This window comes from Microtus oregoni, unplaced genomic scaffold (assembly GCF_018167655.1).
Source record: "Microtus oregoni isolate MIOR12 unplaced genomic scaffold, Mior012 000003F_ref0000135, whole genome shotgun sequence".
NCBI classification, from domain to species: Eukaryota; Metazoa; Chordata; class Mammalia; order Rodentia; family Cricetidae; genus Microtus; species Microtus oregoni.
Window position 1 is genome coordinate 19,223,731 of NW_024543062.1, and position 19,725 is coordinate 19,243,455.

General features: G+C 48.9%; 1 protein-coding gene across 1 annotated transcript in view; it reads right to left on the reverse strand.

Annotated features, from left to right (window-relative positions):
* Dnah10 (dynein axonemal heavy chain 10) overlaps positions 1-19,725 on the reverse strand; it is a 118,966-nt gene that overhangs the window by 38,607 nt on the left and 60,634 nt on the right. Inside the window, exons 37-47 of the mRNA XM_041648016.1 lie at positions 19,144-19,335; positions 18,163-18,281; positions 15,985-16,143; positions 13,577-13,712; positions 11,924-12,049; positions 9,820-9,954; positions 9,321-9,537; positions 8,256-8,375; positions 7,342-7,487; positions 2,647-2,799; positions 686-946 (exon numbers count right to left, since the gene is read on the reverse strand). Coding sequence (XP_041503950.1) covers positions 686-946; positions 2,647-2,799; positions 7,342-7,487; positions 8,256-8,375; positions 9,321-9,537; positions 9,820-9,954; positions 11,924-12,049; positions 13,577-13,712; positions 15,985-16,143; positions 18,163-18,281; positions 19,144-19,335 — 1,764 coding nt within the window. The remainder of the gene's footprint in view (positions 1-685; positions 947-2,646; positions 2,800-7,341; positions 7,488-8,255; positions 8,376-9,320; positions 9,538-9,819; positions 9,955-11,923; positions 12,050-13,576; positions 13,713-15,984; positions 16,144-18,162; positions 18,282-19,143; positions 19,336-19,725) is intronic.

The window sequence follows — 19,725 nt, forward strand, 5'->3', positions numbered from 1 at the left end:
GGACTTGGAGGGAGAGAGGGGAATCTGTAATGGGTACAAGTTTCCTATGATTTAAAAAAAGTGTTCTATTTACACAGTGAGACTAGTTAGCAAGACTGAATGGACCAAATGTTTCTAAATTGTATGTGTTAAAATGGCTAAAATAATAAATTTTAAATTATGTGAATTTTACTTTTTTTTTTTGATTTTTTTTCGAGACAGGGTTTCTCCGTAGCTTTTTTTGGTTCCTGTCCTGGCACTAGCTCTTTCTAGACCAGGCTGGCCTCGAACTCACAGAGATCCGCCTGCCTCTGCCTCCCGAGTGTTGGGATTAAAGGCGTGTGCCACCACCGCCCGGCTAATTTTACTTTTTCTTTGCATGTGTGTGTACATGTGTGTGCATGTATGTGTATGTGTGTGTGCGTGCATGTGTGTGTGTGTGTGTGTGTGTGTGTGTGTATAGTTCACTGTTTGACCTGCTCTGACTGCCTTGCGGGGTATTCAACAGTGGTATATGACCTCATCTGTAGTTAAATAGCTTCCAACAAGGCTCACAGTTCTTCCTGCTCCTCACACCACACTCTCCCCTCCTGGACAAAGCCTTGGAGTGCACAGACCCCAGGCTAGGGTAAATAAATCAGCCCTGCACATGCTCCCACCCAACACGTTTTCCTCCAGTTCAGACTTGTGGGGAGAGCCCGGTTACCGAGGTGTGGCCCTTCAAGATGGAGTAGTAGATCAAGCGCAGAGACTCCTCTGATGGGAAGGGGACGTTGAAGACACTGAACAGTGAGAGGAACCTGGGGTCCACCTCATTGCGGCCCCCTCCTGCCTTCCCCATGGCGGCAATGAAGCCCAGGTCCCGGATACTCTTACAGTTGAGCTCTTTCCCGCGGTCGTATAAGAAGCCCTTTTCCAGCAGCAACTTCAGCAAGGCAATGGGCTGCTGGGTACCATACTCATCCACCTGGAAGGAAAGAGAAGAGCAGTATCGAAAAGCAGAGCTGGGCGAGGCAGTGCCGACCTTAAATGCTCACCTCTCCTGTTTCCCCCTGAGCATTCTGGGTTGGCCTCCTAGGTCTTCCCAAGCCTATGACTGCCTATTCACACCCGAGGCTTAAAGTCGGTCTCCTTCACCACACTGCATTCCATGAAGGCAGCGACTGCTGAGGCTTACACACCTTACAGTGCCAGGTTCCTGGGAGGAGTTCAGCAAATGGAATGGATGGGTAGGTGGAAAATGGATGGATGGAAAACTGTATGGGAAAATGGATGAATGGGTGGGTGGGTAGGTGGGTGGGTGGATGGATAAGTAAGTGGGTGGATAGACAGATGAGTAGGCGGATGGATGGGTGGGTGGGTGGGTGGATGGATGGATGGATAAGTGGATGGGTGGATAGATAAGTAGGTGGCTAGGTGCGTGGGTAGGTGGGTGGGTGGTGTATGGGTAGGTGGGTAGATGAATGGGTAACTCGATGGATAGATATAAAGATGAGTGGGTGGACAGGTGGATGGATGGATAAGTAAGTGGGTGGATAGACAGATGAGTATGTGGATGGATGGGTGTGTGGGTGGGTGATGTGGGATTCCCCTCTGTATGCTATAAATATGTTTTATTACCATTGGTTAAAAAAGAAACTGCTTTGACCTATGGCAGGGCAGAAGATAGGTAGGCAGGAGAACTAAACTGCATGCAGGTAGAAAGAAGGCAGAGTCAGGCAGATGCCATGAAGGCATAGGATAAAGATGCCAGAACCTTACTGGTAAACCACAAACCTTATGGTAAAATATAGAATAATAGAGATGGGTAATTTAAGATGTGATAATTAACTAAAAGTACGCCTGAGCCATCGGCCAAACAGTGTTGTAATTAATATGGTTTCTGTGTGATTATTTGGGTCTGGGCAGCCAGGAAACAAAAGTGCAGATTCTGTTTATAAAATGGCGCCCAATGTAGGTGAGTGGGTAGATGGATGGTAAGTCGGTCAATTGATGCATGAGTAAGTGGATGGATGGATGGATGGATGGATGGATGGGTAGATAGATAGGTGGATAGTTGGGTTGATGGATGTTTGGATGGGTAAGTGGATAATGGATGGATGGATGGATGGATGGATGGATGGATGGGTAGATAGGTGGATAATTGGGTTGATGGATGTTTGGATGGGTAAGTGGATAATGGATGGATGGATGGATGGATTCTGTAGATGGGTGGGTGAGTGGATGGATAGGTGGATGGACAGTGGATGGACAGAGGATGGATGGGTTTTTACAGATTTCTTAACATATGGATGAAGAATAAAAGATACAGGTCTGTGGGTAAATGAAACAGGAGGTAAGCAGGTAACTGAATCCCTGAGTGGGCAATGTATAGATGGTCAGACATGTTGCAGATGTACAGAGTTGAAAACACTTGCTGCTCTTCCAGAGGATCAGAGTTCTGTTCCCAGCTCCCATGTCGGGCAGCTTACAACCACATGTAACTCCAGCTCCAGGGGATGACACCTTCCTCTGGTCTTTTGGGTTCATGTGGCATATATACACACAGGTACACACCCATAAAAATAAAATTTAAAATTAGTCTTAAATAATATAAAATCTTAAAAGACACGAACTTACACACACACACACACACAGACCTATCCCACCTCTATAAGCCCCGCCCACCTTTGGCATGTTCATATCATCCATGAACACCAGCAGGCGCTTCCCCATGGGTGGCCCATATGTGTCCTTCGTCCGCTTCTCCACATTTGCTTCTAAATTTCTCTGGATGTCCAGGGATGTGGTGCGTGAGGAGAAACTGACCATCAGCACAATCTGTAACAGAGCAGAGAACAAACAACTGGCTTCCAACTGATGGTCTAGAACCGATGCAGGTCCGTGAGTCATCATTTTTAAGAGCTAAAGCCAGAGGTGGGCATGATGGCATGCTCGAGAGGCAGAGGCAGGAGGATCTCTGTGAGTGCAAGGCCAGACCAGGCAGGGTTACACGGTGAGACCCTGTCAGAGGCAGGAGGATCTCTGTGAGTGCAAGACCAGGCTGGCCAGGGTTACACGGTGAGACCCTGTCAGAGGCAGGAGGATCTCTGTGAGCGCAAGGCCAGGCCAGCCAGGTTTACACAGTGACCTGTCCTAACAACACCCTCTTTCCTCCTGTTAGATTGCATGCTGCCACTCATGAGCCTTGGGACAATGCAGGCTGTGGAATGCTGTCCCCCAAGGCCACACCATCTTGAAATCAGAGAGGCTATGATTTCCCACAGGAGACCCTCCCAAGGTTGGACCCACTAACACCCCCTCATCAAGGGGAGGAGGATTAGAAAGATTCCAAACCCTCTCTACCATATACAGCCTTAACTATTACCTACATGTCATCTGGCTTCTGAAAGGGACTCCAGTCACATTCATTTGGTTCACCGAGCTGGACTTGGGTAGAACTGTTCCTTGGTCCTTTCTATCCGGGTGATTAGAGAGCTACATGATGGTATGGGGTAGGGGAGGTGTCATTCTACCTTGGTGGCCTCTAAAAAGGCAACTGTCTGACCTTAAAGAGATGACTTCAACGACAACAGCTGTACCACTCTCTACGGCAGAGGAGTTTTAAACATAAATTGCTTTCAAGGCAACTGCAGGCTAATAAGGAGGCTAAAGAAAGCATGAACAACCAACCAGAGGCTTCCTGCTGGACCTCCTCGCTGGAGGGAAAATGTTCTCTTTGTCCAGAGACAAAGGTCTGTCTCTCTCTTCTCTCTCTTTCTTGTGCCCTTAGAAGAACTATTCTCATATTATACTCATAGAGTGTATGCGCGCGCGCGCACACACACACACACACACACACACACACACACATACACATTCACACACATACAGATGCTCATATTCAGCCATATACCAGCCCAACTGGACTGCTGAAGCACGCAACTCGGTAGCCCCCAGGGTTCAATCAGTGAAGTATTTAAACAACTTCCCAGCTGGTGCCAAAGTTGTCTGAGGACCACACTTTGGGAACAACTGACTTTTCAAATGTCCTCCAACCCAGCTGGCCACGAGTACACATGCATGTGTGCCAATGGTCGGCAGCTAACTGGTTGTCTGTGTGTCTGTCTGCTTGCAGCCAGTGAGGTCTAGGGGCAGGGTCCTAGGAAAGCGAAGATGCACACAGAAGACTCGGAACACGGATTCCTCTCAGCTTCTAACAGCAACCCTGTGCCCTCCGCCCTGGCACCTTTTAAAATAAATACGCCACATTGCAAGTGACTGCATCCAAGGAGAGAGGCAGGCAGGCCTGACCCATCCAACATTTCTCGCAGAGATGTCCCTGAGGCCCATGTGGCTTCCAGAAGCCACAGGAGTAGAGAAGGAACATAATTAAAAGCATCAGAGAAGGAAGCAGGGGGCATCTCTGCCTTCTTTGCTGAGAAAGAGTCTCTCTATGTAGCTCTGGGTATCCTGCGACTCACTGTGTAGACCAGGCTAGCCCAGTAATCACGGGGACCTCTCTGTCTCTGCTTCAGAGTGCTGGGATTAAGTCGTGTGCCACCACATCCGACTGTCTCTGTCTTCTGAGGTTCCAGAGCTGAAATAAGCATCTCTTACTGTAGGGATTTGAATAAGATGTCTGGGGCATTTGAATGCTCGGTCCCAGGTTGTTGGCAATGTCTGGGGAAGCTTAGGAGGTGTGGCCTTGCTGGAGGAAGGGGCAGGCTTTGAGATTTCAAAAGCCACGGGCCATTCCCTGTTAGTACTCTGTTTCCTGCTTATGGTTGAGATGCGAGCTCTCAGCTTTTCCTTCCGCCATGCCTGGTACTTCTGATACACTTCCCCATGATGGTGATGGACTCATCCCTCTTGACCCTAAGCCCCAAAATCAATTCTTCCTTCTCTAAGCTGCTGTGGTCATGGTGTTTTATCACAGAAAAGAGTGTCACCAGTATAGTGACAACCAAAACAGAAAAGCGCAGGATGGACAGAATCCACAAGAGCAGACTGTGAGAACAGAAAAGGGTTAGAGCCAGTAGAGGGGTGGAGAGAGCATGAACAGGTTCCTTGGCGTGACAGCGTGTGAAGAACGCACCCAGAATCCTTCTTGCCACCTGGGTACACCCTCATGTTCCTGGTATCCTCCTCACACCCCGTTGTGAGTCCCCAGAGAGTGTCTATGTGAGCTGCAACTTCTCCTGTGCTAGCAGCTGGCCTGGGGCCCTGTTCATAGCAGACTTTCCCACAAGTGACCAAGTTCTAGAACACACAAAAGGATCACAGAGAATGTAACAGCTAACCTCCATGATGGCCCTCCATCACCTGTACCCCAAGTCCAATCGAGGGGCTCAGAGGACTCCCTGTGTGACCCATGTAGCATGAAAGAATATGAGTAGGTGATACAGGCAAGGCTATGTCCACGTCCTCTCTCATAGCTCCTTGTTGTATTAAACAGTGGTCCTTTAGGCTGTGCACGGTCTTAGGAGACTCCATTTGACAAGCTGCTTTTGACTCCATTTTGAGGGAGAAGGATTCCTATAATCTCTGGTGGGGGGGGGGGACCCAGAAATGGTACCATCGGTCATGTAACCCTCCCCCATCCAGCACAGACTGAATAAAGATTTATTCTTGGGAGTAGAAAACAAACCATGTTTACTGGGGAGAACCAAAACTGTGGGGGCACGTGAATGTATTAAAATAATGTCAGGGAAACCAGGCTCAAGGACTTATCAGACCAGACCAAAGAAAGTGTGGAACTCCCTTGTCTGGACCCCAAAAAGCAATAGACACCCAATACTGTGATGGCCCAGCTGCACACCGGTCTATAGTGACACCTAATACTGCGATGGTCCAGCTGCACACTGACCTATCGTGACACCCAATACTGCGATGGTCCGGCTGCACATCGGCCTATCGTGACACCCAATACTGCGATGGTCCAGCTGCACACTGACCTATCGTGATACCCAATACTGCGATGGTCCGGCTGCACACCAGCCTATCATGACACCTAGTGCGCATCGAGGACCAAGGACTTGCTGACTTGGCTCTGTCCCCTGCTCTGACATAGAGTGCTCAACTGCCAGCCGGTCCATCTGTTCACCTGTCTGGACCTGGACCTGGCCTGCTGTTTCCTGACCCAGTTCAGTTTTTTAACCTGGCAGCTAAAAATTTCACAGCTGTGCTCTCGAACCTGACGCCCTTCTGGCTCTGATTGGGTTCATTATCGTCAATACAGACTCTCAACACACTTCTGAGACCCCCTGAGCTCTGCTGTGGCCTCTCTGATTTGTGTCCCCTCTGTCATCCATATATAAACACACAGATAAATGGCATATCTAAGGTGTGCTGTGAGAGTTAGCATCAGTCATGAAAACAGGGATAAAGAATTGCCATCACCTTGCCCGAGCTACCAAGGTAGGTGGACTTTGTGATAACTGTCATTGAAACTGCTAAACATTGGCAAGGTGGTGGTGGTGCACACCTTTAAACCCAGCACTCTGGAGGCAGAATTTGAGGCCAGCCTGGTCTACAGAGCAAGTTCCGGGAAAACCAGGGCTACATGGAGAAACCCTGTCTCGAAAAAATAAACAAAACTTCTAAACCTTGTGAATTTCTTCTTATTTAGTAGACTCTGATATTGTGAAAAGAAACACATTTGTCTGTATTTCTGGTATAGCGAGTTTCTGATACTATGTCACAAGGAACTCGGTGGCTTCTGCCGTGTGGATTTCTGCCATGAAGGAAGCCAGCTGCCTTTGCATGTCACTGCTGTGGACGGAATACGCCCAGGCTCCCATGCATTGGAGCTTCGGAGGCTCCCAAGACCGCTGAGGGCAATCGGATGGAGAGTAAGATTCATGTGGCTTGTCTTTTGTGAAAGTGGCCTCCTCTGGCAGGCTTGCTCCTTCTCACCATGTTTTGCTTCCCCACCCTCCATGGCCCCACGCACCACAAAGGCCCTCGCCCGTCTGACAGTAGCACCATGCTCTTGGACTTCCTGGCTCCCAAGAGCTGAGTTAAGTAAATGGCTACTCTTTGTAACCTACCCTGTCTCGGGTCTTCTGTTATAGCAAAGGTCTAAGACAAGCATAGTCAAGCATTCCTCAGAGAGGCCCACGCTGAGGATCTAAGACTTTCAGTCACATGAAATGCTGTCTTGGAAGATGGTCATCCAGCCCTAGTCAGGCCTTCAAACGAACGCAGCCTTCACCAACCTTAACTACAATTCCATGAGGGAACTTGAACCTGAGTCACCCAGCTAAGCCACATCAGAGTCCTGACCCCTGAAACAGAGAGGTAATAGGGCTTGTGGCACTAAGCTACCGGGAGTTGGGGCAGCTTGTCACACAGAAGCAGGTAACTAATACAAACGCTTACGTTAGTCTCCTCGCTCAGATTCTTAAGGAAGTTCTGGGTAGTGGCTGTCTTAGAAGTGCCCGATTCACCCACGAAAAGAACGGGGTGCTTGATTTTAACCATCTGCTCCAGTATCCAGGTGGTGCGGGTCGTATCTACTGTGTGAACTGAAAGATAGAAGAATCGGGGTGTCACAGGAACTCTGAGCAGTCGGCCGCCTGGCACTCACACGGAGTCCCGTGCATTCAGTAAGAGGCAGTCCAATCAAAGTGTATAATTGAGTATAATGCATTTCCTTGGCAAAGCGATGTGGCAGCTCCGCTGACTTCAACCACCCTGCTCCCCGAACTCCATATGATTTGCACTCAGAATGAAAACCCCACTCACACCTCAGGCACCTGCCGGACCGGTTTCCTGAAAACCTCTGCTGAAGGTAGCATCATCACATAGTCAGGCCCAGGCCACCCACTCTCCCAGGGAAGGCTTCAATTGGCGGGGCAGGGGGGCTGAAAAAATGCAGGTGTCTCGCTCCGGAAACACCACGCACAGGACCAGACATGCTTACTATATTATCATACTGGTGAATCAGGGCACTCAAGGTCCATGCCCACTGTGAGCCTCTGCTGTGGCTTCCCTCCTGCCCTCCCTGTGCCCAGCCAGCTCTGTGGCTGGGGTGTCCTAGGAGATGTAAAGGAAAGTGGAGAACAGGCTATCACGGGCATTGGCTTGCAGGAGAAACCCAGGTCACACACATAGAGGTGCTCAGAGGTGTAGGACAAAGTGGGACCCCAAGGGGCCCATGGTGCCAGCCTCTAGTCACTCCCAGCCAGTTCCACGGATGGCACTCAGTTGCCAATGAGGCCATGGTCATCTTCTCACGCCCACTCACACCCACTCACACCAAGAAGCTGAGACCAGGGATGCTGCTTACACACCCAGGATGTCGACAAATTTCCTCTCGTGGCTGTGAATATACTCAGGAACTAGCTTGCTCCACGGGATCCAGTGGTTCCGCTTGGGATCGAAATGGAAGTCGTACAGGCTGGGAAGATGCCCTAGGGGAACAAGGGTCCGTGTTGTTTTGGTCATAGACTTGGGAGTGGGCTAGGGTCTAATGCATCTGGAATGAGCTGCCTGTTCACCTCGGAGCACACTCAGGCTTGCGTGCTGCTCCTTCATGGGATAGGCCCTCAGAGAGTACTCAGAATTGATGCTGTGACTTTTGAACCAGTGCTACCTTTTGGAGTTAGCCACCAGTCCTTCCTTAGAGACACAACCCCGAGTACAAGGCCATGACCCTGCCGTTACAGATGTTGGTGGTCCAGGCAAGGGTAGGGGCAAATAAACAGAAAATTTTGATGCAGATGCTGAATTCTGAGACTGGAGAAGTACAGGTATGACCCATGACCCATACCCATGACCCGTAACCCATGACCCATAACCCATAAGGATATCTGGCAAAGACAGGGTGGGAAAGAAAAGAAGAAGCATGGTGTCAAAGATAGCTCCAGAGCAGGAGCTGCACCCTCCATTTGCACCCCTTCCCCAGACTGTTTCCTCGCAAGGATCCCCATTCACACGTGTGCCATGCCCTCCCATCTCTCAGACCACTTCTCCAAGCGGAAGACCACCTGTGGGCTCCACCTGGTTCTATTTAAGGGCACACATACTCGCGCAAAATTTTAAACCCTTTATAAGGTACTCTCCTGTGACTCATCTGCTGGTCTATGGAGACATTTTGGGGGAGCCCAGAGGAAAATGGGGAACCCTGGAGTGTGTCAGGTATGGAGAGCTCAGCCAGAGCTGGAGCAGAAGGGGCCAAGATGGAGTAAGAGGCACCGCCTCCTCCTGCAGTGGTGACTCAGGGGTTGACCTGCTGGAGCAGGTGACACACTTGAAGCCCTGAGCATAGCACCGGCCACATGACACAGGAAGGAACAAGGAGAAGCAAGTCCACCTCTTCTGTAAGCCTGCACCAAAGAAGGGGTCAAGATTCCTACCTGGGAGCTCTCCAGGACGGGCCCAGACCCCTTCTGTGTCTGCAGTGGGCATCGACGAGAGGCGTTTGATGCCCTCGTCAAATTTGATCCTCCCGTCCTCGAGCAGGGAGGCGCCGAGTGAGCAGTAGAGAGCCTCCAGGAAGAAGCACTCCAGCAGGTCAAGGTCCTCGATTTCCCCTTCTAGTAGTGAATCCATCATCTTGGTTAACTGGGTTACCTGGTCACAGAAAGCCTGTTTCAGCCCCTCTTTCTAAACCCCATGATGTAATCTGTCCTGAGTCCTGGGGTTCCCTATCCCATGGTGAGGACATCGACACCCGCCATATTGGTTTGGACACATGGAGCCTGGCCCCTTAGCTTGCATGGTGGGGGGTCACAAGAATGAACCCTGACATTCACCCATCAGCCATCTCTGCTCCCTTTAAGCCCCTCCCCCACCGCAGGGGTCTATCTCTCAGGAAGTCTGCCTTTCCCGCCCTCAGCAGTGGAGTGTTCTTACCATGTTCAGGTCTGTCTGAGGAACCACCATCTTGAGCCTCTCTCCCTGTCTCCCGTCCACTATCCCCTCTATGATCATGTCGATGAGCGAGGGCACGTATTTCTCAAAGAGGTCATTTAAATACTTTTGCTCTACCTGCGGAGGAGACACCCAAATCCTTTCCAAGAATCCTTTTGTTTTTGTTTCTATTTTTTTGTTTTTCCAAGACAGGTTTCTCTGTGTAGCTCCAGCTGTCCTGGAACTCACTTTGTAGACCAGGCTGGCCTCGAACTCACAGGGATTTACCTGACTCCTCCTCCCGAGTGCTGGAATTAAAGGTGTGCGCCACCAGGCCCTGCTCAGGGATCCTTTTAACTGGAAGTTAATCAGGGGTTTTTCTTGTCCCGACAAGGGCGAGAAACAGCTGTAGTGATGACCTCAGCAGATGTACTAAAGCTGGAGCCGTGGCTCAGCTTAAGAGCACTGGCTGCTCTTACAGAGGAATTGGGTTCAATTCTCTACACCCACATGGTGGCTCACAACAGGTTCTGACTCCAGTCCCAGGGGATCTGACACCCTCTTCTGACTTCCCTGGGTATGAGCACGCACACAGTGCCATACCTACGTTCAGGAAAGCACTAATACACATGAAATCATAAAATGCATATTTAAAAAATGATGGTGAACTGTTGCCAGGCGGTGGTGGCGCACATCTTCAATCCCAGCACTCTGGTCGCAGAGGCAGGCAGATCTCTAAATTCAAGGTCAGCCTGGTCTACAGATAGAGTTCCAGGATAGCCTGGGCTACATGGAAAAACCCTGTCTCAAAAACAACAACAGGGGCTGGAGAGATGGCTCAGAGGTTAGAGCATTGCCTGCTCTTCCAAAGGTCCTGAGTTCAATTCCCAGCAACCACATGGTGGCTCACAACCATCTGTAACGGGGTCTGTTAAGTAAATAAGTAAATAAATATTTAAAAAACAACAACAACAAAAAGATGGTGTACTGCTCTTGTAGAGGATCCACAGTGGGCAGCTCACAACTGCCTGCAACTCTAGCCTCGGGGGTTTGATGACCTTTTCTGGCCTCTATGGACACTGCACTCATATGCATGAAAGTGTGTGTGTGTGTGTGTGTGTGTGTGTGTGTGTGTGTGTGTGTGCATAAGTGTGTACTTAATTAAAAGTAAAGTAAGCTGCGAGGTGGTGGCACATGCCTTTAATCCCATCACTCAGGAGGCAGAGGCAGGCAGATCTCTGCGAGTTTGAGGCCTGCCTGGTCTACAGAGTGGGTCCCAGGACAGATCAAAGCTACACAGAGAAACCCTGTCTCGAAAAACCAAAAAAAAAAAAAAAAAAAAAAAGTAAATCTTAGCTAGAAGTGCTCTTTCAGCATGGTGCCAGTGCCCCACCAAGGAACTTGTGGGTCTTTAAGAGTCCCATGAAGAAAATCCTCCCGTGTGACATTGCTTCTGATGGCCCTGGGTCCCCTGGCCTTCTCTACTCTGGGAAAATTATATTCTGCTTTCCAGTCCACGCAGTCTCGTGGCCCTTCTAGAGAGACATCTCGACCACCTGTGAAAACGAGGTCCCGGCCTCTGGATGGGACTGAAGCCACCATGCATACATGCCTGTCACAGCCATCACTTTCAGTGAGTCCTGCTGTGAAGCTGGGGCCACTGTGGGCAGGCCAGCGGTCAGCCGGAGCCATCAGATCTCAACGGCAGGGCAAACTGGTGTTTGCACATGGCACTCGGCCAGCCGAGCAAAGGCACAGAAGGGGGCATCCCCTCTCTCCATAACTGGACCCATCTGAACCAGGTGTGCACACTGAAACCCAGAATCTAGCTGGGTTAACATCCGCGAGCTATAGCTATGTCCTCCTGTGTGTATTGTCTCCGGCTGTGTCCCCACCCCAGGGGCAAACCTAGGTAGGCTCAGCTGAAAGTGTTTCCTATCTGCCTTTTTGCATAAATCAGTTGATCCCTGGCCTAATCTGCCAACGACATCACCCATCTCACCAGCACGCGTGACGCAAAGGCTCCTCGGGCTGGGTGCTCAAGGACGCCCCCGGCAGGTGTCCAGCGTTGCTGGCTGTGCTCCAGCTGTCTAAGGATGGTGCTCACCTTGTTTTGTATTTCTTGTTGCAGCCATTTTTTCCAGTATGGTTGGTACTTCAAGTTCTTAGGGTCCACGTAAACCATCCCGCATCGAGACACGGTCGCAGGAGAGGCGTACTGCAAGTCTCCCACCTGCAAAGAGTGAACCCCTCAGCTCCTGACCCTTCTGGACACGGCTGCTAGGCCCTGGGTCACACACGCCAGGACCTTCCCTGTGCGAAGCCTCACTAGGGCACGAAGCCCATGCCAGACAGTCGGTATAGCTGTTGGGGTTTTAAACTGAAGGTGGAGTTCACGGTGAGATTACCCATGTCTGATGTGACGTCTTCTCATTAAATAAATGTTGTAGACTGCCCGATCAAAAGTAGGAAATGTATAAACATGTATAACAGAAAATGAGGCGGAGAGACTCAGGGAGGGGTCTCTGGGACAAACAGGAGGGCTCGATTCTTGACATGGTAGAAAGACTTTCTTAATCAAGATAAAGGCAAATAGCATGAAAGGAAGGGAAGGTGACTACAAACTTTAGAAAGACAAAGAAGGAATTAAAGTACCCTAGTTGGCGCTGCAGTAACTATTCCTATATTTGAAACAATGTCAGGAGTGTGCGCTGATAGACAATTCAGAAATGCGTGTCCTGAGGAGGGAAGGTTGACAACTGAGGTAGCAGATTCAGAGGACTCGGTCAGTAGATAATATGTCAAGTTTTTAACTTTTGCTTTGTTTCTGTGAGATCAGGTCTTGCTATAGAGTCTTAGATGGCCAAGAACTCCTTATGTGGCCCACACTGGGGACAAACTCATGGGAATCTTCCTGCCTGCTGTGAGGCCTCCTAACCACTGGTATTACAAGCACGTTCAGCAATAATGGATAAATTAAAAGCTTATATTTTTACTTTGTGTGTGTGTGTGTGTGTGTGTGTGCGCGCGTGTGTGCATGTGTAGGTAGGTACACTGTGTCCATGTAGTGCCTGGGAAGCCAGAAAAGGGGGTTTAGATCCCACAGAGCTCAGGTGATGGGTGTTTGTGAGCTGCCCAGTGTGGATACTGGGAACCAAATTCAGGTCCTCTGGAAAAGCAGCAAGCACGCTTAGCCACTGAGCCATCGTTCCAACCCTACTAATGGATAAATTTAGTAAAAGAAAGAGTGACAAGCTAAGCATGTTGCTTATAGATAAACAGGTGGGGGTGCGCACGCCTTTAATCCCAGTACTGGGGAAGCAGAGGCAGGTGGATCTCTGTGAGTTCGAGCCAGCGTGGTCTACAGTGAGTTCCAGGACAGCTGGAGCTACCTAGTGAGAGCCTGTCTCGGAAGACAAACAAACATGAAAGCAGTCAACTCTAGCTTAAAGAGGGGATAAGGGAAGAGGATGGTAAACAAAGGGTTGGGGCCAATAAGATGGGCTCAGGGAGTAAAGCATTTGCTACCAAGCCTTACAAGTCGCGTTCAATCCCCGGGACCCACACACTGGACAAAAGAACCAACTCTCACAGGTTGCCTCTGACCACACACAAACCTGAGTCCACAGATGTAGATAAACGTCATGTTAAAAAACCAAAGCGTGGCACTCATCAGCTTCTGTGTTTTCTTAATCGCCTACCCTAATAAAGGCACTATCAGCAAGGCCCCTGTTCAAGTCTGGCTCTCAGCACCGCTTGCCTCAAAGAGCAGGGCACAGTGTGCCTGGAGACGGATGCGCTCCCCGTTGGCCAACGTCAGCAGCTTGTTGTCGTCCATCACTGAGTTCATGTTTTCCACCCACAAGGCATCCACGTCACCGTCAAACAAAATGTACCTGCAGTGACCAAAGAAAGGTAAGTCACAGAGCCCAGAGCTCCCCCAGTGGCCCCGCTGTCTCAGGGCTTTCCAGCCAGGACTTCCCAGGGCATTCCCTTGGCCCTCGTGTCTGACCGCGTGTGCATAAATACCGAGTAACTCGCTAATGTTGGAGGCCTGAAGAACATCACACACAATCCAGCACAATCCTTTGGCAAACTGACCTTCCATCCTTGGATTAATACACGCTAAACTCGTCAATAGTACACATTACTGACATTATTTTAATATGCAGACATTTACTGCAGAGCCAACTAGTATTCTACAGTTCATTTTAGAGCCGTTTGTTTTGCCTGAAGTTTGCGATCATCATCTTTTTCATCTCATACTATCTGCCTTTATCTTCATTTGTTCTTGGAAGTTACAACATCCCTGCAGGGGACCATTCACTAAGCCTGAATGAGTAGTATCATGGGTACAGAAAGTGGAATGGTCCACTACCCCGTACCCCATTTTTGTCTGAGGGCAAAGCTGAAGACAAGAATAAATTGTAATTTATCACTATTTTTTTTTTAAAAAAAAACTTGGTTATTTCTTTTTTGTTTCCTTTATTTTTAAAAATTTTTAAATTTTTATTTCATATGTACGAGTGTTTTGTCTGCATGAACATCTGTGCCACGCGTGCATGCAGTGCCCAAGGTGGCCAGAAGAGGGCAGCTAGACCTGGAGATGCAGATGACCTGAGCGCTGCTATGTGGGTGGTGGGAACTGAACCCTGGTCCTCAGGAAGAGCACACAGTGACAGTAACCACTAAGCCATTTCCAGCCCAATTTATTTATTTTCAGACAGGGTCTCATGAGGTAGTTCAGGCTGGCTGAAAACTCTTGTGCCTCAGCATCCCAAATGCTAGGTTTACAGATGTGTGCTGCCATGTGCTACAGTTAGCTGGGAGAGAGGAAGATCTTAGCTAAAGATCTCAAGACAAGGGGACTGAAGAGATGGCTCAGGGGTGGAGGACTGACTGCTCTTCCTGAGGTCCTGAGTTCAATTCCCAGCAACCACATGGTGGCTCACAACCATCTATAGTGGGATCTTATGCCCACTTCTGACATGCAGGTATACATGCAGATAGAGCACTCATGCATAAAATAAATAAATAAATCTCAACACAAGACTGTTCTAGATTATCAGGATGGTTCCTAATTCCATGCCAGTTCATGCCAGTTCTCTTCATAAGAAAATAGCAGAGGGGGCCAGGCAGATTCTCAAACTGTTATATTCACAGTCTCTCTCTCTCTCTCTCTCTCTCTCTCTCTCTCCCCCCCCCTTTCTTCCCTCCCCCTCATCCTACCTCCTCTCTCTCTTTGATCTGTTACAGATATGATAATTTTTCCCCCTCATAATTCAGCTTGTAGTTCCTAAGGATAAGTGTGTTCTCTTCACAACCCCTGGGCTCTTATCAAACTGAGGCTAAGCCACATGTGTCCAGTTCCATTGTGTGGCTACCACCCACACTCTATAATTCTGTCACCTCACAGCAGGGACTTGCCATCTGCTTCCATGGTAGAAAGATTTGACTCAAACAAGTAACAATAGCTATTCAAACCACTGCGTGTGGGGTTGATGAGAAACAGGGTGCTAGCGCCCCCTCGAGGTGTCTCCCTACAGATAGAGGAAATGATGCCTTGTCAAGAAGAGAAGGCCCTGTGCTGTGGGATGGTCTTTCTGTACACTGTGAATATGTGTTGCTCTCATTGGTTGATAAATAAAGCTGCTTTGGCCTATGGCAAGGCAGGATAGAACCAGGTGAGAAATGCAAGAAGAGATTCAGGAGAAGAAAGGCAAAGTCTGGGGGATACCAGTCAGCTGCCAAAGAAGCAAGATGTAAAAAATGAGATAACAAGCCAAGAACCATGTGGCAAAGCATAGATAAAAATATGGGTTAATTTAGCTATAAGAGCTAGCTAATAATAAGCCTGAGCCATTGGCCAAGCATTTATAAGTAATATAAGGCTGCTGAGTGGTTATTTGGGAACTGGCGGGTAGGAGAGAGACCTCTGATTACAGCACTGTGAATAGCTGGACATACAGACATCACGCATTTCCCATGCTGAGACAGATAATTCATCCCTGTGACATTTCCGTTGACCTTTCTATAACATATCTGGTCTGGAATATTCTGCAACATCAAAGTCGCACAGAAAAAAATTCTAAGAAACTGCTCAAAATTAAAGGATGCCAAAGAAATGACCTCTAACCCAGGCTTCTGGCTAGTGAGGTAGACACTCACTTCCGTTCCTTTTTGTCGGTTGGCCTGTTGATCTCCCTGAAGATGTTTGACAGCACCCCATCTGTCCAGTCTCGAGTGGTGGGGTCCAGGATGCCGTATAATTCAATGACACTCACAGCTTTGGGGTTCAAGATGTATAACTTCGTCATTATCCCGAGCCTAAACCAAAAAAGCAGCTTCAGCTATGGCTCAGAGCAACAAAGCCCCAAAGGCGGACACATGAGACCCGTGAGAGGAAGTACAGATGGGAGTCCACTCTAAAACTGATCTGTGTTTCTGTTTTGTAAGAAAGGTCAGAGGCAGGGTCTCTTTATGTTGCCCGGGCTAGCCTAGAAATTACTAAGTAGACCAGACTGCCCTCAGACTAATAGTGATCCTCCTGACTCTGCCTGCCAGATCGTGGGCCTGCACCACCACACCTGGCTCTGTGTGTTGCACACTTTATAAGCCGAGTGGCCAGCACATACTCCTCTGTAATGGTAGATTCCTACTATACTGCCAATTGAAGTGCTGATACAAACCATTGGTGTTCTTTAACTCTCAGGCAGTCTCCCAGACTCAGTTGAGATTTTCTGTGCAGCCTAGAAATGCTAGAGCCACACAGGTCAAATGGCTCTGTTTAGAGTTTGCCTGGAATATTGGCAATCATCCAAGCCTGTCTAGAGCCCAGCTATTGACAAGGGGAGGAGCATGAAGCTAGAAAATCTGCTCAGTATTTAAGACTGTCACACCACAGTGAGCCATTGGGATGTTCCTAATTCTAGTGATTTATGTAATTACTATAGTTTATTTTTATTGGGGGGGGGGTCAGAGGACAGTTCTGGGAGTCAGTTCTCCCCTTCCACCCTGTGGATTCTGGGGTTCAAATTCAGGTTGTCAGGTTTGGCTGCCAGCACCTTTCCTGGCTCTGAACCATTTCACTGGCCCTTCCATGTGATTTAGAGTACATTAAAAGTTAGAGTCGCCTCCTCCTTCCCACAGGCCTGGTGACAAGTTGTCTGTGGGGGAGACACTCCAGCATTGTCCATGGCAGGTACTGGGATGATGTAACTGAACTTGGACACTGTCTCCCTAAGAGGTACAGCAAGGCGCTCACTCCACAAGTCCACCTGACTGTCACAATCTGCAGGAGCGCCTACTGTGTGTTTTGAGTTGGCAATGAAGCCTGGAGAAACACTGAGTTTGGGGGTTGCTATGGTTGGCCGATCCTCATTGTTAAAGTGGCAGCATTTGGGGTCACCTAGGAGACAGCTTCAGGTGTGTCTGTGGAGGAGTTTTTAATAGTTTTAAATATGTATTGTTCTCTGTGTATGAGTGTTTTGTCAACTTGTGTCTGTGCACTACATGCATGAAATACCCCTGGAGGCCAGAAGAGAGCATCCCGTCCCCTGAAACTGGAGTTTAGGAGTTACAGCACTCATGTGGGTGCTGGGAACCAAACTAGGGTCCTCCGCAAGAGCAGCAGGTGCTCTCAACCGTTGAGCCGTCTCTCTGGCCTCATTTTCAGAGCTTTAACCAAGGGTGAATGATCTTCCCTGAATGTGAGTGGGACCATCCCATGGGCTGGGGTGCCAGAGAAAATAAAATTGGAAAGAGGAGAAAGTTCATTGAGGGTCTGTTGTGGGATATTTGATCACACAGCGTACTATGTGTTGCTATCCTTCCTCGCCTGCCTAAGGCATCTTCTAATTGGTTTAATAAACAGCTGAATGGCCAATAGCTAGGCAGGAGAGGATAAGCAATACTTCCAATCAGAGACAAGAACTCTGGAATGAATCTGAGATGGTAGATTCGCCAGCCAGATGTGGAGGAAGTCGGACAAAATGGTACCGAGGAGAGGTAATGAGCCACGCGGCAGAACGTAGATTAATATAAACAGGTTAACTTAAGTTTTAAGAGCTAGTTGGGAACAAGCCTAAGCTAAGGCCAAGCTCTCATAATTAATAAAAAGTCTCTGCATCATTTTTCAGAAGCTGGATTTCATCCTCTTAAACCCTGAGCCAGAACAAGTCCTTCATTCCCATAATCTTCTTTTTGTAGGTATTTGGTCTCATCACGCAGAAAACAACTCATGATTGGGACAGATACACATCCCATGATATGGATGGCCAAAGCTCTCACCAAACACTTCCCAAGACACCGTCCTGACAAATGCCCTCACCCCAGCAGGACACTCACTTTGTTTGGGCCTGACACAGAGCATTGATGACCACAGACTTGCCCCCTCCTGTGGGCCCCACCACCATCGTCGTGTGGCGGGTCAGCATGGTCTCGAACATCTGGACCACTTTATCCACCTGCGGGAAAGATGTGGGCAGTCGTGCTAAGCATAGCTTTTGAAAATAATAATCATCATTATTAATAATAATAACAATAGTTTATTCCGAAGGAGTTCAGGCCTGGTGAGCTGACTGAGCAGTCAAGGTGCTTCAGGAAGCTTTATGACCTGAGCGTGTGAAAGGAAGGAACTAACCCCTGTGTAGCGTAGCTCAGGCTGGCCTCGGGCTCCTGGCCTTCCTGCCACTGTCTCCTGAGTGCTGGTGGTATGTGCTGCTGTGCCCATCTCTGTCCCTTTTATAGCTAAATACTATTTTATTTCATGACTAGACCACACACATCTGTCTGTCAGTTGACAGACACTGGTTTCCACGTCTGAGCCACTGGGAATATGTGACCTCGGGAGCTCACATACGTGTTTCTGCGCAGACATGTTCTCACTGTTCTTGGGCTGAGCAGTGGGGTCACCAGGCCCTAGGACGTCTCTGGGTGTAACTTGCTGAAGAGCTGGCAGACTGTTGGCCAGTGTAGTGTGTTATTTTACACTCCTGACAGGAATGTGTGTGTTTTCACGGGGAGAGGGAGAGCGACTGTTTTCCTCAATTCCCCTCCATTTTACTCTTTGAGATGGAGTCTCTCACTAAACTTGGGGCTCACTGATGTGGATAGACTGTGGTCAGCAAGTTTCAGGGATCCACTAGGCTATGCCCTACTAGAGGTGGTTTTTAAATGTGTGCCGCTGAGACCAGCCTTTTTTTTTTTTTTAACGTGGGTTCTGGGCAATTGAACTCAAGTCTGCCTGCTTGTGTGGCAAGCACTTCACTAACTGAGCAGGAGTCTGATGCCAGCCTGTGTTCTGCAGTGAACCTGCACCCTGCTCACCTGGACCGGCAGAAGCACATAGCCATTCTCCTCCAGCACCTGCTCGACAGCATCGTTGAAATCCGGGTAGCGCACACGGGGGCAGTCCAACCCGGGAAACAGGTCGGAGATGAGGCCCAGGAAGAGGGGGACGTCCTCAAACACAAACTTGGGTAGGTTCATGTCCCGCAGCGCCCGCATCAGGACCACATCCTGGAGCGACCAGAGGATGAGGGATTGCCTAAGAACCCAGCATGCACCGGGACATCCCCCCTGCCCAACACAGCATGGAACGTTCTTCTAAAATTTAATGTGCTTAGTCACAGATTTTATATCTCTAACATAAATATGTAACGAGGGATGGAAAGATGGCTCAGCAGATGAGAAATCCCAAGCTTGATGACTTGTGTTTAATCCCCAGAGCCTGCAAATTGGAAAGAAAACTCAATTTGACAAATTCTTCTCTGACCTCCACAAGCACAGGATGAGGAACGAGCACACACACTAACTAAACAAATGTAAAAGGCATAATATATGCCGGGCACTGTGATGCGTGCCTTTGGACCCAGTCCTTGGAAGACAGAGGCAGTGGGTCTACAAAGC